Source organism: Helianthus annuus, chromosome 13, assembly GCF_002127325.2.
Source record: "Helianthus annuus cultivar XRQ/B chromosome 13, HanXRQr2.0-SUNRISE, whole genome shotgun sequence".
Classification (NCBI taxonomy): domain Eukaryota; kingdom Viridiplantae; phylum Streptophyta; class Magnoliopsida; order Asterales; family Asteraceae; genus Helianthus; species Helianthus annuus.
The window spans coordinates 84,168,452-84,186,326 of NC_035445.2; the positions used below are offsets into that span (position 1 = coordinate 84,168,452).

Consider the following 17,875-nt stretch of genomic DNA (forward strand, 5'->3'; position numbering starts at 1 on the left):
GAGTAATTTTGTACAATCAAAGTTGAAATGAGCTATATAATTCAAAAGGCCATAATTATTGATTTTATGGAGTACCTTAAAATTCATGCACATGCAACGAAATAAAAGAGGACCCAACATGTTTTTTTAGACTAGTACGATATACTATTAGCTTCAAAGAAATAAAACTTTTTTAGAACACTGATTTTAAAAAAGCAATTTTGACTTTTAGGCCCATTTTGGCAAATTTTATGTATTATTTTTAACAAATTTATTAATACAAATTAATAAATCAAACATGATGTTGTTCAACTTCAACTTCAACTATTTATGTGTGTGGTGTATGTTTGAGTGGGTTATACAATATGAAAAAAGTAAAAGAAATCAATCAATCAATTCAATTATATGGTAGAGTTTGTGCAACCTTTTGATTTATTAATTATACATACTAATACTAATCTGATTTTTTTTCTTTCAATTTAAAACTGGTCAAAAAAACCAATGGAATCCGTTGAATGGAGATAACATTTGTCCAAAAGAGTCGCAACATTTTCTAGATATTGACATGATGTTATTATCTTTTTAAAGCTGTACAATTTCAATGGCTCATGAGATATCTTTAATTATATATTTTCTTTGCTTGTGATATATAGTTTATTATTTATTTAAATGTAAAAAGAACTTGATTAGGTGTAAAATATAAGTAACAAGGTTAGTTGTATCGATTTGAGCAATAAAAGAAAAAAAATGATACAAATATAGATGACTTCTATTTTTTAAATATATATAAACTAGGTTATAACCCGGAAACTTTCCGAGTAGGAAAATTTAATTTACAATAAATAAAAGTATACAAATAACACCTTTAACCTCTAAAATATCCTCTTTCCTTTTTTCCACCACAATTTTTAAATTCGGTTTTTTAAAGGTTTTCTTGTTGTAAAGAGCCATAAAAACATACAAAAGCAAGATGAGTATATGTACTGTTAGGAGTCTAATCACAAATTATGTGATATTTCTTAATCCTTTAATTAGTAGAGATGTGTAACTTGTTCAACTCAAATTGATATAAAAGTGTCAAAGTTCAAATTTCAAAATTGATTAAAAGACGGTTAAAAAAGGTTCAAAGTTTAAGCTTCAAACTTGAGCAAGAACATCCGTTGCAATATATAATAGGCATAGTGAAAAAGCCTCCTGCAAAGGTCACTTTGTTTGACATAACCGTGTATCGGTATAAGACGTAAAAATATAATATAAATTAAGAAAAAATAAATTGCATTACATTTAAGAATTCAAAGATACTTCGCTTTTGCTTACAAAAGATTAGTCTTTTATTTTGAATGGCACAAAGATTAGTCAAAACAAATTAGTACCCCCTCCTTTTATTAATTCCCAATGTAACTACTACTACAGAAAGAAAAAAAAGTTTCAAGAAATAGTAGTTTTACAATGTAGGGGATGAGATCTTCAGATATGGCATACACAAATGACAGTTTATTACTTATTAGATCTCAATATTAAATTAGCTTGTTCTTCTTTCAATAATCATTAGGTAATTTTTTCACTATTGCTGAATCACCCTTTTCACATATTAGCATATTGCTGAATCAATGTGAAATTCAAGTATGCTCATGAGTCATAAGTCATAACACAAATCTGAAAAAGCCAACAACAATAAAATAAAAAGAAAAAATTGAGTACTTTTTATATCATACTTTTTATAAACAACCGGATACAAAGCATAACCAGTTGACATCCTATGATTTCTGGATAAAACATAAACAGACCCCTAACACCATAAACAACTATCTTCAGTTTCAGATGCTATCTTAACATAACCAGACCTAATGCCCATCCACCTCATTCCCTTTGTTACCCGTGTCCTGCAAATCCAAGAGCGACAGCGATTTCCACGGCGAGCTCATATACATTCTAGCATTCGTCAACAACTTCCTATTGTTACACGGCAACAGCTGGAGCGATCGACCCACCGTAGACCCGAGAGCACTTTGGTCAGCGCTCTCATGCCCGTTTCTGGCAAGCCTCTTTGCTATCCCATTCGTTCACAACTCTTGTCAAACAAAGCATGATGAGCCAGCATGTTCTTTTGCTTGCGGCTGTACGCATCTTCCGGCTTAACAATGTCTTGAATCAACGGAACGGACACCGCATCAGCTAGGCTTCCATATGACTTTGACTTTCCAACATAGAATGTTGATATTCCCATCCTGAAATATAACCAAATTCAATTCCTCTCCAAATTAACCAACATTTAATATATAATATTCAAACCCTAAATAATCACATCTATAAAACACTTCAATTATTACAATTTCGAGTAAATTACTTTTTGAATCCCTATGTTAAAGCCCTGATTCCCTATCTGCTCATTTTATAACATTTTGAGCCCAGTTTTGTTCATTTTATAACGTTTTGAGTCCAATTTTGTTAGAAAAAATTGGACTCAAAAGGATATAAAAAATTGGACTCATGTCGTTAAACATTTTGATTTTGGACTCAAACGGTTAAAACGCCTAAAAAAAGTAATTTACTCTATAATTTATATATATATATATATATATATATAACAAAATCAATATCAATTTCAAAGAAAATAGGTTTTCTAGAAACGTTTGAACAATTGAAATCGCACATGCAAATCAATCAATCTGCAAATATTATGACTCATTATCAATATATACATACTTAATCGGCAGAACTTTCTCCAAATCATTGAAACCATTGAGCAAACCGTTACCATTGCTCTGAACTTCACCTTCACCATCACCGTCATCGGAACCGGAATCGGCGTCACTATCGTATGACACGATTTTTGGGTTGGCGGGTTGGGTTGAACCCGCCAACCCGCGAACACAACCTGTTTAGCACCCCTACTCGCAAACGTGATGCTGCTTTTAACCAAGGTAAAAAAGCACAAAAAACTTATGTGTAAATTGTGACAAAAACCTCTGGCACCATCCCGAGAAGTGTGCCAAATAAGTAAGGACCATACTTAACACCGGTAGCCACCGCACAATAATTGTAAATAGCGTACGGAAACGGGGATATCCTCAATAACGTCACAGCTCAAAACTGATCATACGCCTCTCCTTCACCTGCTAACCGTATAACCGATGCTTTCCTCGGATATCTTTCTAACCAACCCTGCATAACTTACAAAAAGAACACCTTGAACTATCCTCCATTCAAAAAAAAAAAAAAAAAAAAACCACCTAACTGTGATGATAAATTGATAACAGGATACTCACTTGAATTTTGTTGTAAAATAGGGAACCGATGAAATAAGGAAGCGATGCGCCGATAGTGACACCACACATTATTAGTAAAAATCCCAATGCGTAATCGAAGCTCATGCCTGCGACCCACATGGAGGGTGTAGATGGTATAAATACGGCTGGGAATATTGCGACTGATGAAAATATTATGAATGCTAATGCGAGCTTGCTGAACCTCGGTTTCCCAGTTTAAGATCGGTATAACCTCCTACAAAATATGCACATATATTAGTTCGGATCGAAGAATTGTTATCTGGCTGGATCTTAATTCTTGCAGCTAGTTCATCTTTGTCTATGGATAACTGATAACCGAACCGAATAACTAAATAACCAATTCGGTTACAGTTACAAACCAAATAGCCGAATTAGAATTTGCTTCAGTTTACTATGGTGTCAGTCCAGTTCAGTTTTTGGTTTATTCGTTTCTAACCGAATAACGAACACCCCTGCTTGCAACTGGATCTTTGTTTATGGATAGATGATAACCAAACCGGATAACTGAATAACCAATTCAGTTACGGTTATGAACCGAACAACAAAATTAAATTTCAGTTCGTTTTTTTGGTTCTAGTCCAGATTGGTTTTTCAGTTTATTCCTTTCTAACAGAATAATGAACACCCCTACTTGCAGCTACTTCATCTTTGTCTATGGATAATTAATAACCAAACCGAATAATCAATTCAGTTACTGTTACAAACCGAATAACCGAATTACAAATGATTCGTTGTCTATTCCAGACCGGTTTGGTCAGAGATGTTAATAGCGAATATCGACAAATTAAATTGTTTTTTAATGTCCCACATTTTATCAACTCAAAGAATATATGAGTCTTTCAAAAGCTCCATGCTTACTTTTCAAAGCTACTCTTAGTAATTTACTACGAGTCATTATCTTTTCTAAAATAAAATTTACATGGGTTGAAATATAGAACTTGTAATATATATTGAAAAACATGGACAGAAAAGCTCACCAGAGATTCAGAGATAGATTCTGGTTCCCATCTCCGGTTATATTCCGTTGAACGATCCAAATCAGATGCTGAGCGGCTGGACTCTCCGGTACAGTATCGCGGCTATTAATTTGGCCAAAAAAATTATAACAAAATCATTAAAAGAAACAACACATTTTTGTCAAATAAATTTCAAATCACATTTTCAGGTATATGGAAACTACACTCCCACAAACCGTTAAGTGGATAAGATGACATAACCATTTCTATCTATTTCCTAATGTGAATTTGCAGCAACTTGTCTTTTCGTTATATAATGCTTACCTGTCGTCAAGTTTTGTTAGTTTGACATTTTGACTGTTGGTGAAAAGACCAAACTACCCTTTTCTTCTTGCAATATGCACCCCTGTACTTTCGTTATCAAACTAACAGAACTTGTCGACTCACCGAAAGGGATGGCCACCATCGCCTGCCATTTGTCACATGCATCTCTATCTATCTGTAGTTAGTTTGTAAAGATATCAAATTCTTTAAGTATAACAATAACAATAATGCAATTAGTGTCATCCTAATCTACTTAGTGTTAAGTATTATTCAAACTAAAATAAAGACTATGTATTTCTTTTAACCTGGATTCAAATTAAAATAAAGACTATGCATCTCTACCACATTTTCTGTCAAATGGTGTGATTATTAGCCTAAATACACCAAAAACATTGTGTGGACATTTTTTTTACCAAAAAAGAGAGATTACTGAAAGCAATTTAATTTCTCACTTACTCATTGATCAAATGGTTGTGTTTATCCATGATCTAAAACATAGCAATCACAAAAAAAATAACCAAAAGAAAAGAATATAGAACACTAAATCTAATCAAAAGTAGGGAAGTCGATTACTTACCTTCTTCGAATTAGAGTTTGAAGTTTCATATTCACAAATATCTAAAATCCCCAATTCCTCATTTGTATTAGGTTTTATCTACAAAACAAATCCCCAAACCAATTGGTGAGTTAGAGACCTTGAAACTTGAATCGGTGATGGAAACATAAACTTACTAATCTTTGATAGTGGATATCTTGATAGCAGTTGTAGAAAAATATGGAGAGGATGATTCTGAACAAAAATAGCGTGAATGGGGATTAGGGTTTCAAGCAACTGATGTACCATTTAGGAAGATAAGGAAATTAGAAAAAAAGGTGGTGAAAAAAATGATTACATGTGTATAAGATTGATCAAATCCTCAAAGACGAAAGACACCTCATCAAGATCCAAGTTTCATGGTACATCTAAACAAAATAAGTATGAAGATATAACAGATGAAATTCAATCAAAATCAAAATCAACAGCTTAACAAACAAATTTAACCTAATTATGTAACGAAAATGCAAATCAAACCAAAATAACATACCTCTCAAACAAAGCTCTTTCCATTTTGTTCGAATCATCATAACCTTAACTTAGGGTTTAAGTCGGTTGTCTCCACCACCAAAAATAAGAAGATAATCCAAGTTTGTGGTGGTAACGGCGATTAAGCGATGTTAAAGATTTAGGTTTTAGAGAAAATGAGACGTAGGAAGAAGAGGCGGCGCTAGGGTTTTGAGAGGGGGATAGAGAGAAAAGAGTTCTGTCGTTCTTGAATGAAAAGAAAATTTTAGAAACAATATATATCTGGGTCAAAATCCGGATCCCGTGTCTACCCATATCAAGAAAAAAGACCCGAAATTTTGGAGCCAAAACCAAAATCTAGATTGCCTAAGGTAATGCCACATCATTTTCCAAGCCCTCACATAATGACACATAAGCCCTTATTTATCATGTTTATTATATATAATAGATTTGTATTTATTTTAAGATATCTAAAGAAAGATTTATACAATCATATCATTTTTCACTTCCCAAAACTACTTAATTTTAATTGGTATGTCAATAAAATAGATGGTAAAAGCCCAACATTCCTAGTTTCCTACCAAGTAGGGCTAACACTTTTAGAGATGGATAAGAAAATATAAAACGAAACGACAAGAGCTTAGCAAGTTTATGTTTGAACCATAACAGGTTTCGTTCTTTAAACACGTCGACACGATAAGACCTATTAATTTTCATGTTTAAACAGGTTAAAACACACGTTAAACAGGTTTCGTGTTTAAACCTGTTAGTTTCCTACCAAGTAGGGCTAACAGTTCTAGTGGGTTAGATAGTATTGGGTTGATTTGTCTATAGTGTACAGTTTGGGCTTGGCCCAGTTTATATTTAGGTCAACCTATGTAACTATAAATAGGGTGTATCTAGGTCATTTTAAGGTGGTTGTTCTTGCTTAACACTTTAGAGGGTTGTTGGTTGATTTTGTGCTTTATACGAATTGTACCAGACAAGACTTAGATCTTGTGCGCAAGATTCATTAATCCAATTGAAGAAACACTAGATAAATGGTCGGAACCGAGATATCTAGGGGGTTTGATTCCGCATTAAAGGGTTAGCTCTCTCTCGGTTGATTCAGTTGCTGCCGAACTTCTTCTCCGGTGATTCTGCAAAACAGAGCATCGTTAGCCTCGCCAAGGGGAGAAGAGGGTTCTCTCCTTGACCCGACTCCGGTGTGAGAATAAGTATTGGTAATGGAGAAGAGAAAGTATTTGAGAGGTGAATGTGATCTGAGTTTATACCTGAATAGTTCTCCAATTTATAACTGGGAGTTTGGGAGGGAAAACCTGTTATTGAAAAGATGACGGAAGATGCTAACGCCGTAGCGGTTATATTTCCTTCCGTTAAGTTTTTTCATTCCACGTTAAGTAACCTCGATCCGATGTGAATGCACACGGATCGTGGTTTGATCTATGGCTGGGGGATTGCCACGTGGAAAGTGATTTAAGTGAAGATCATTCTCCAATTGCATGCTTTTGTTGTGATTTCAGGGATGCTTGTGGTAATGACACGTGTCCAGACGGTTATAACCGTCTGGGTGGTGCACGATCATATTCTTTCTAGAAGATTACTGCTGTAATCTAGTGTGACACCTTACTGTGTGGACACAGATGAATAAATCCCAAGTCTGGGTAAAATGATATCCAAGTTTGGATATTTGGGCGGAAGTATTGATCTTTAGGATTTTAATCCTTTGCTAATGGAAGAAGGCGCAAGGATTTTATGCTTTCCTTTGGGCGCGCGACCATAGCTTGTTGATTACTTTCTCCCTTTTGTGAGACCAATGCGCGGCCGCGCAAGGTTAAAAGGTTGAAAGGCCAGTTTGTGGTATGGTCTCAAATCCTTTTTATGAGGTTTTTGGGACCTTACCCCTTCAAGTCCCCCCAGTCTAGTGTTGTACTTATGCAAATAAGTGGAGCACTGGACTTAAGAGAGAGAAATGCTTTTTGGGCGCGAAAAAATAAGAAATCTTCTCTTGGAAGCTTTAATTTGTTGGAAAAGGAAAAAATGTGACTTTGTAATCATGCTCTGACACGTAATGACGTCACCTGTCAGTAAGAGTGGGTGTTTTTCTCTTTGATCTTGAGATTTGTATTGGCGCTTTGTCAGACTTCATTAATGAGAAAATGACCCTGGTTCCTGTAGCGCCGTTTGGATGTGATGTAATTCTGACAGTTAATGATAGGTTTCTCGTTTCTCGAGGTTGAGTTCTTCTTTATATATATGTATTTTCGAGATACCTTGTCTTCCTAGTTGATTCTTATCAAAAAGGATGAAACGTTCTTACCACACTCGTCTCTTGCTGGATGTTCTCAGGGTGTATGAGGCTGCTGAAGGTCTCGTACTTCTTTCTCGTTCACCACCACTTACTACTATTCCGGTAAAGAAGTTGGTCGAACCTGCTTCTCCGGCGGTTGTTGATTCTGACTGCAAGGTTCTTCAGCATACTGATGTTGCTGCTGGAGCTTATATTGTGTTGGATGTCGATGGGTTGATGGCTCGGTTCCCGATGCTTCAAAAAGGAGAATGCTGGTTAGTGTATCGACGCCGGAAAATTCGTCGGAGTGAGCAGGTGTTTGTTGCTGATGATGATTCCGGTGCTGGTTAGGTGTTTAACCTTAGGACCAGTTTTTGTCTTTTGTTAAATGCTTTTTTGTAAGCTTTTGGAAAAAAAATTTTGAAGATCATTGCTATGATCTTGTTAAGTGTTTATGTTACACTTTTTTGATGATGTATATTGTGATATACTTCTATTCCCGTAGGGTTTAATTCTTGTATGTGTGGATTACAATATGTTGCATGTGTATAATTACTTTTGGATAGGTAAGGCGAATGAGGGATGGTATTGTGCTCATGTGTAAACGTTTGTCTAAAAGGCACAACAACTTGTTTGTTTTTAGACTGTTCATGAGGTGTACAATGTTTGACCATATCGTTTTCGCGCGACCCAAAGAAATTACATGCAATTTGTAATAAACAGTGATGTAAGTAAAATGATGTTTGTATTGATAAAAGCACAAGGCTTGTAATACAAGACATGATAAAGAAATACATTGCCTGTATGTTCTTTTCGCTTTTGTAGACTTGGTTCATATGTAACACCTGCGCAACTGTTGTGCGTTCCAGGTGCGGGGAACTAGGGTCCCATCGATCCTCTTTAGGGTATATGCCCCCTTGCCTAAGACCTTGTTAATGACGTATGGTCCTTCCCACCTTGGCGCTAATTTGCCGGGCTTTTCGGCGTTTGACGCCTCGTTGTCGCGTAAGACAAAATCGTCGGGGACAAAGGTGCAAACACGCACGCGCGCATTGTAATATTTTTCGAGCTTGGATTTGTACCTTGCTTTCGTTATGGCAGCGTTCTCGCGCCTCTCTTCCAGAAGATCCAAATCCATTCTTCGCTCTTGTTCATTGCTCTGTTTTTCATGGCTAACATGCCCGGTGATGGTAAACCTATCTCAGCTGGAATGACAGCCTCAGACCCATAGACTAGACTGAACGGAGTTTCTCCGGTGCTAGTCTTTGGCATTGTTCGATGCGCCCAAAGGATGCTGGGAAGTTCGTCAACCCACCCTCTGCGCGCTGTCCCAAGTCGCGCTTTTATGCCGTCAACGATTTGTTTGTTTACGCTTTCTACCTGACCGTTCGCTTGAGGATGCGCAACGGAGGCAAAGTTGTGCTCGATCTTCATTTCTTTGAACCATTTTTGAAGATCTTCCGCGGCAAAGTTTGTACCATTGTCGGAAATAATGCGCAATGGTAACCCAAATCTGCAAATGATATGTTCCCATATAAATTTGCGGATTACCATTGCTGTTGTTGAGGCCAAAGCTTTAGCTTCCACCCATTTTGTGAAGTAGTCCACCGCGACGATGATGAATTTTACTGCATCCGGCGCGTCAGGAAATGGGCCAACAAGATCAATGCCCCACTATTGGAATGGCCAGGCGGAAGTAACGGGAATTAGCGGGTTTTTGGGTCGGAGTGTCTTTGGTGCGTGGCGTTGACATGCCTCGCATCTTCTTAAAAGATCAGCTGTGTCCATGTGCATTCCTGGCCAGTAGTATCCGGCGCTCATTATTTTTGCCACGACCATGCGCGGTCCCGCGTGTATCCCACATAATCCTTCGTGGATTTCTCTGACTAGGTATTGGGCGTCTGTTTTATCAACACAACGTAGTAATGGGCCCATGAATGATTTTCGATAAAGGACGCCATCCGCCATCTCGTAATTTATTGCTTTGTGTTGTATTTTCCGAGCTTCTGCCTTTCCTTCCGGAAGTTTTCCGTGTTGAAGGTACAAAATAATTGGAGACATCCAGGATGGATCTCCCATTTCTATGACGCTTACTTGCTTGAGATGAATGGAAGGGTTGGATAATACCTCTATGCGTACCTCCTTTGCTAAGTGCTTAAAGCTGGTAGCAGCTAACTTGCTTAGCGCGTCAGCGTGCTTGTTCTCGCTTCTGTTTATGTGATTGACTTTGAATGTTTGAAATTGGCTGATTAACATCCGCGCTTGTTCAAGGTATAACGCCATAGCTTCCCCCTTCGCATCATAATGACCGTTAACTTGTTCAGCTACTAGCTTTGAGTCAACGTTGGCTTCAAGGTTTCTTGCCCCCATTTTGAGTGCTAGACGGAGACCTGCTAAAAATGCTTTGTATTCTGCTTCATTGTTGGTACTTTGGAAATCTAATCGTATTGCATATGTAAATTCGTGATTGACTAATCGGAGGCCTGCTCCTGCTCCATCATCATTGGAAGCACCATCTGTGTGTAAGGTCCAGACTCTGTCGTCGAAAACAGGTGTTGGGTTCTGGATTGCCTCACATTCTTGTATTTTATCGATGGGAACTTCAGTGGCGAAGTCTGCTAGAATTTTCCCTTTGATTGCGGGTCTTGGTCTGTAAAAAATGTTGTAGCCTCCCAGCTCAATGGCCCATTTAGCCAATCTTCCCGCCACGTCAGGCTTTGACAAGATTTGGCCTAAATGATAATTCGTGAGAACTGTGATGACATGGCCTGAGAAGTACCTGCGCAAGCATCTGGATGCATGTATTAACGCTAGAACCAATTTCTCTATCATTGAGTAACGAGTTTCGGGGCCAGTGAGCATTTTGCTGATATAGTAGATTGGAGTCTGGATATTTTCCCGTTCTACCATTAATACTGCGCTTACCGCTACTTCCGCGGCTGACAGATATAAGATTAACGGTTCTTTTTCTCTGGGCGCGGTCAGTGTTGGTAGCTGAATTAAACATTCTTTCATTTGCTTGAATGCTGCTTCTGCTTCAGGCGTCCATTGAAAAGGAGTCTTCTTTCCGCAGTTTCGCAGCGTACTGATAAATGGATAAGATTTTGCCGCATGATTAGCCAAGAATCTGTTCAGAGCTGCTAATCGTCCGGCGAGCATTTGCATTTCTTTGACTGTTGCAGGTGACGCCATTAGCTGGATGGCCTGCACTTTTTCTGGATTGACCTTGAAGCCGTCTCTTGTAACTATAAAACCCAAAAATTTTCCTTCTTCCATGCCGAAGGAGCATTTTGTTGGGTTAAGTTTTAAGTTCACGCTACGTAAGGAATCGAACGTGCGCTGGATATTGTTGAGCATTGTCTCTTCTTCATGGCTCATGATGACGAGGTCATCCATGTATACTTCGACAGTTTTGCCAATATCCTCGCTAAAGACTGTGTCCATTAGGCGTTGATAAGTTGCGCCTGCGTTGCGCAAACCAAACGGCATTTTCGTGTAGCAGTAGATGCCTTTATCTGTGCGGAACGCGGTTTTGTCTTCGTCTTCTTTTTTCATCTGGACCTGGTGATAACCCTTATAACAGTCGAGAAAGCATTTCCATCAGAATGATGCCAGAGAGTCGACTTTTTTGTCTATCTCTGGGAGTGCGTAGCAATCTTTGGGGCATGCTTTGTTTAGGTCCTTGAAATCGACACACATTCTCCATCCGCCGCTATGTTTTTGTACCATCACTGGGTTGGCAACCCATGTATGGTATTTTACTTCGCGCAAGATTCCCGCATTGAGTAACTCTGTCACTTGCTCATCCATCGCTTTTGCTTTTTCTTCACTGAAGCTGCACCTTCCCTGAGCAACAGGTTCTACTGATGGTTTGATGTTTAGACAATGTTGCGCGATGTCGCGTGGAACTCCAGTCATGTCTGCTGGGCACCAGGCAAATATATCTTTGTTGTTAAACAACAACTCTTTCAGTTGTATGCGTGTTGTTGGTGAAATGGCTTGTCCTAGCAGAATGGTCTGCTCTGGGTATTCGTTGTTCAGAACCCATTTCTCTGGTTCGTTTGGTGCCGAAGGTTTGACTACCTTTGCTGGTGGTTCGTCGTCCACGGACATGACTTCTTTGCTTGAATAGAGAACTGCAACGCCGGTTTCTGTCGGAAATCCACAAGCAGCATGTGGAATGGAAGTGATCATGCTGAATTCTCTTTGTGACCTTCTGCCGAGCAAAATATCATGTCGTGATGTTGCTGGCATGACCATGAAATTGACTGTAACTGTTCGTGAATGTTTGCCATCTGATAAAGTCACCGGGAAAGCGATTTGCCCTAATGGGAATACAGCTTCATTACAGAATCCGGTGAGGGGAAAATCGACCGGTTCCAAACGTGCTTTATCTTCTGAATCGAGCTGTTTAAAGCACTGTTCGTATATGATGTCCATCGAGCTACCTGGATCTATAAACATATAGTCCGTTCGGTAATGACCAAAAATACCAGTGATAATCACTGGTCGTTCTTCCTGAGGGCCCCCAGGAACAACAGGGAACACGACTTGCTGTTCTCTCCAATGTTAATCATAGTTTCGTTTATTTGGTCTTCGTGACGGACCTCCTTGAACCATGTATATTTGTTTCTGATAACTGGTATCTCTGCACTGGCTGGATTGGACGTCCCCCCAACGTGGGGTTGATGGGTCCAATTCTGTAGTGTTGATTTCTTCTCCAGATCTGACGTTTGGGAAATCAGATCTGGCAATTTGCATAACGATTGTGTTTAAAGCAGCTTGGCATCTGTTAACCCAATGTTCTGGGGATCCTTCTATTTGGAAATTGTTTCCGACGTTTGGTCGAGGACCAGTTTGTCGGTGAGAAGATGAATTTTCTGCCATGTGCAAAAACAGAAAAATGGAATGAACTGAATCGAAACGAGGTAGAAACTAGAAAAACTGAGAAAACGGTGGGCGCCAATGAAGAAACACTAGATAAATGGTCGGAACCGAGATATCTAGGGGGTTTGATTCCGCATTAAAGGGTTAGCTCTCTCTCGGTTGATTCAGTTGCTGCCGAACTTCTTCTCCGGTGATTCTGCAAAACAGAGCACCGTTAGCCTCGCCAAGGGGAGAAGAGGGTTCTCTCCTTGACCCGACTCCGGTGTGAGAATAAGTATTGGTAATGGAGAAGAGAAAGTATTTGAGAGGTGAATGTGATCTGAGTTTATACCTGAACAGTTCTCCAATTTATAACCGGGAGTTTGGGAGGGAAAACCTATTATTGAAAAGATGACGGAAGATGCTAACGCCGTAGCGGTTATATTTCCTTCCGTTAAGTTTTTTAATTCCACGTTAAGTAACCTCGTTCCGATGTGAATGCACACGGATCGTGGTTTGATCTATGGCTGGGGGATTGCCACGTGGAAAGTGATTTAAGTGGAGATCATTCTCCAATTGCATGCTTTTGTTGTGATTTCAGGGATGCTTGTGGTAATGACACGTGTCCAGACGGTTATAACCGTCTGGGTGGTGCACGATCATATTCTTTCTAGAAGATTACTGCTGTAATCTAGTGTGACACCTTACTGTGTGGACACAAATGAATAAATCCCAAGTCTGGGTAAAATGATATCCAAGTTTGGATATTTGGGCGGAAGTATTGATCTTTAGGATTTTAATTCTTTGCTAATGGAAGAAGGCGCAAGGATTTTATGCTTTCCTTTAGGCGCGTGACCATAGCTTGTTGATTACTTTCTCCCTTTTGTGAGACCAATGCGCGGCCGCGCAAGGTTAAAAGGTTGAAAGGCCAGTTTGTGGTATGGTCTCAAATCCTTTTTATGAGGTTTTTGGGACCTTACCCCTTCACCAATCGACTTTCTTCATCTTGTTTCTACACTTTCATAGTTTTCTGCACTTCGATTGTGTTTGTGATATCCGATTGATAGTTTCTTGGACTTACAATTGGTATCAGAGCGTGCACACCGACCCACAACAAACATGATATCCGGTTTACTGGCGGTTAAATACATCAACGACCCAATCATGGACCAGTATAACATTTCTTCGACAGTAGACCGGATATCATGTTTGTTGTGTGTCAATGTGTCATGTTTGTCATGTGTCGGTGTGCATGCTCTGATACCAATTGTAAGTCCAAGAAACTATCAGTCGGATATCACAAAAACAAATGAAGTGCGGAAAACTAAGAAAGTGTAGAAAGAAGATGAAAAAAGTCGATTGGATTAATGAATATTGCACACAAGATCTAAGTCTTGTCTGGTACAATTCGTATAAAGCACAAAATCAACCAACAACCCTCTAAAGTGTTAAGCAAGAATAGCAACCTTAAAATGACCTAGGTACACCATATTTATAGTTACATAGGGTAACCTAAATATAAACTGGGCCAAGCCCAAACCGTACACTCTAGACAAATCAACCCAATACTATCTAACCCACTAGAAGAACTAAGTCCAATACTTATAACTGTGTTTGATAAAGACAAGCGTAAACCTACTCAATTATATGGCCTTATAATATCCCCCTAGGTTTATGCTTTCTTTATCATCTTTAAACTTGGGTCTTTTGTTCTTTTTGATCATGATCAACTTTGCTTGAAAATATTGTTGAAGAGAATGCGAGGGGAGAATTCTCAGCATCTCTTTTCTTCTTCAATCTTTTCTATGTCAAGCAGATTCACAGGTACTTCTTCAAAGGTACTTTCATTGTCAGACGATGACTCGTATCTAGTTCTTCTGACTCGGGTACACCTTGTTGTTGTGATTCTTCATGCTTTGTCAGCAGCTAACAGCATCTCAATCTTCATCAACCTCTGTTTCTTGATTTAAATCAAGTTCTGCACATGCTCAAAAATTCATAAGCAAACATTTCTATGCAACAGAGGAAATTACCATATGAACACTTAGTTTAGTTCATCTAAGTGCTTGTACTCGGATTTCACAATTCAAATTTCTTTCAACTTTTAATGATCAGTCAAATCTTCAAGAACGGTTAAAATTTTTTATAAAACAAATAAACACTCTATTTTTGAATTTTCTATTTTTTTATTTCAAATATTTTATATAATAACAAATCTTGAAGGCCCTTAACAACAGTAAAGGTTTCTAAGTTACACTTACACATCACCTCCATCTGTAGGTCATCTGCCGTCCTTCAACAGTAGGTGTTTTCTAGGGTTTAATCGATCAGTATGGTAACAACAAATATCGACTAGAAGGTTGGATACAAATTGCAGCCGGTGTAAAATTTAATTGATTTTGAAGCCTTCGTTCTGAGAAATTGAAGCTTTCGTTATAGGTGAAGAAGCCTTCGTTCAGGAGAAATTGTAAGCAAACATTTACATTAACTTTTGTTTTTGCTTTTGCTTCTCTATTGCTACTTTCTTTTGGTGTCTCTCTCTTAATCACACAAGAATTCATAGCTTTTATGTCCATGGAGTACGACTGTGTTCTGTTTTCCTAGTTAGAATATAAACAGAAACATAACTAAACAACGGAATTAATATACAATTACAATTGCAATGGGATTAAAATCGTTCTCAGGGAGACTAAAAAACATTTTTCGGTGGGAACTTATTCAAACTGGTCTATGTGATTGCCGATATGTTTGTCCACTTAAACTTTAACGCTCAACATTCAATTTTTCAACCTCGGGATATGCTTAAGGTAATATTATACTATAATACCCATGTATCCCATACAATGACATACCCCCGCGATCAAGGTAAACACAACAATTCATCTTAGCAGGTAAGTATACTGAGATCATCCTTTTGATTTACAACGTCAGACTATTGGTGAGCAGGTCAGTACTTTTGTACAGCAGAGTGACCAATATTTGTGTTGTAAGGCCATATAATTGAGTAGGTTTATGCTTGTCTTATCAAACATAGTTATAAGTATTGGACTTAGTTCTTAGCCCAGTTTATATTTAGGTCACCCTATGTAACTATAAATAGGGTGTACCTAGGTCATTTTAAGGTTGTTGTTCTTGCTTAACACTTTAGAGGGTTGTTGGTTGATTTTGTGCTTTATACGAATTGTACCAGACAAGACTTAGATCTTGTGTGCAATATTCATTAATCCAATCAACTTTCTTCAACTTGTTTCTACACATTCTTAGTTTTTCGCACTTCGATTGTGTTTGTGATATATTCGATTGATAGTTTCTTGGACTCACAAAATTGAAGTCAAATGACTGAAAAAGAACTTTAGACGATTGAAGTTGACTTCATACGATGAAGGAAAACTTCAGACAACTGAATGAAACTTCAAATGACTATAGTAGTTATCAGAAACTATCCGTTGTAGCATAAATGTTAAATCCATCTTACCCAAACACGTAATTCAAGGAAAGAATACTATCATTACATGTGGAGGTTCACTAGTAATGGAAGACTCCAAGTGAATGCCTTCTAAAAGTTGATGAAGTAAGCACAAGTTGACAAATTGTGCACCAACATCAAAGGGATAAAGTACAAGTTGACCTAGTGGGATTAATAAAGTATTTTTTATTAATCCCCAAGCTTGAATTTTTCCCTATAAATAACAATACAATCGAAGAAGGAAGACAACTGATTTAAAGTGAGCATTCAAACAGTTCAATTTTTTTACTCTCATCCATCACAAAACCCGAAAATCAGTTGTTCCATCTGGGTAGGTTCTTTATATATTTTAACTAGCAAACACATTTATTATTCATACTTGTAAAACATTAACAAAGTGAATAACAACATAAAAATTTTTATATCTCCAAGATTGTTGGGTATTGATTTCAACTTCCGCATAAAACATTAGTTAAACATGTTTTATTGAAATCATTAATTGATTTATTCATCGTTTGATGAATCTGGGACCAAAAAGAATTGTTAATCCATTTTAATTTAAGTGTTGAAAAGAAACTCCAAGAGGAATGTTAATACCTTAGTGTAACTGATAATAGAATGAGCCAACTAGATTCGATAATGAAGCATCTGAAGTCTTTACAGCCACAATTGAAGTTTTCTAGATGCATGCTGTTGTTGTTGAGAACTTCATATGAAGAGTAACTGTAAAGGATATAGGCGACTGAATTAAAGACTGCATAAGAACTTAAGACAACTGAGTGAAACTTCAAATGACTCTAATAACTATCAAAAGCCTCCGACTGAAGCACAAAAGTTAAAGCCATCTACCCAAAACACTTTATTTAAGGAGAGAATACTATTAGTATATGTGGCGCCTCACTGGTAATTGATAAAGTTCAAGTTAACCCAGTGGGATTAATAAACAATTGTTTGTTAACCCCCAAGCTTGAACTTTTCCCTATAAATAGCAACACAACCGACGAAGGAAGGCAACTGATTTGAAAGCATTCAAACAATTCAAAATCTTTTCTCTCATACATTACCAAACCTAGAACTCAACTGTTCCATCTGGGTAGACATTTTATATATTTTAACAAGCAAACACATTTATTATGCATACATGTAAAACATTTATATATTTAATAGTGGTATAACAGTTCTATATCTCCAAGATTGTCGGGTATTGATTTCAAATTCCGCATAAAACATTAGTTAAATGTGTTTTATTTAAATCAATAATTGTTTTATTCATCGTTTGGTAAATATAGGACTAACAAGAATTGTTAGTCCATGTTAATGATAAGTGTTGAAAAGAAACTTCAAGAAGAACATAAACAGCTGAGTGTAACCGATAACATAATGAGTCAGATGGATTCGGTAATGAATCATTTAAAGTTTTTACGACCGCAACTAAAGTTTTCTAGAAGCATGTCGCTGGTGTTGAGAACTTCAGATGAAGAGTACTTGTAAAGGATACAGGCGACTGAATTGAAGACAGATGACTGCAGAGGAACTTCAGACGACTGAAGTTGACTTCAGATGACGAAGGAAAACTTCAAACGATTGAATGAAACTTTAGATGACCCTAGTAATTATTAGAAGTTATCAATTGTAGCGCAA

General features: G+C 37.6%; 1 protein-coding gene across 12 annotated transcripts; it reads right to left on the reverse strand.

Annotated features, from left to right (window-relative positions):
• Positions 1-1,659: 1,659 nt before the first annotated feature.
• On the reverse strand, positions 1,660-5,865 carry LOC110898411. 12 transcript variants are annotated; one of them, XR_004877372.1, is made up of 10 exons: positions 5,635-5,865; positions 5,443-5,512; positions 5,282-5,339; positions 5,127-5,204; positions 4,550-4,724; positions 4,247-4,348; positions 3,451-3,483; positions 3,249-3,355; positions 2,686-3,144; positions 1,660-2,207 (listed from the first exon to the last, which is right to left on the reverse strand). XR_004877372.1 is itself a non-coding variant. In XM_035982028.1 (5 exons), the coding sequence occupies exons 1-4, from the start codon at positions 4,712-4,714 to the stop codon at positions 3,067-3,069; spliced, it is 465 nt and encodes a 154-aa protein (XP_035837921.1). In that variant the 5' UTR covers positions 4,715-4,724; the 3' UTR covers positions 1,660-2,207; positions 2,686-3,066. The 12 variants fall into 12 exon arrangements, 1 of the variants encoding a protein (XP_035837921.1); XR_004877373.1 differs by having other exon boundaries at positions 2,686-3,152; XR_002569396.2 differs by adding an exon at positions 5,006-5,037 and having other exon boundaries at positions 3,249-3,483.
• Positions 5,866-17,875: the final 12,010 nt, after the last annotated feature.

Bases quoted from the DNA above. Each gene is read 5' to 3' on its own strand.
- LOC110898411 (XM_035982028.1), bottom strand. From the start codon at position 4,714: ATGCATGTGACAAATGGCAGGCGATGGTGGCCATCCCTTTCG. The intron at 4,349-4,672 runs GTGAGTCGACAA...CCAAATTAATAG, and splicing joins GATGGTGGCCATCCCTTTCG to CCGCGATACTGTACCGGAGA. The intron at 3,153-3,248 runs GTGAGTATCCTG...TCTTTTTGTAAG, and splicing joins TATTTTACAACAAAATTCAA to TTATGCAGGGTTGGTTAGAA.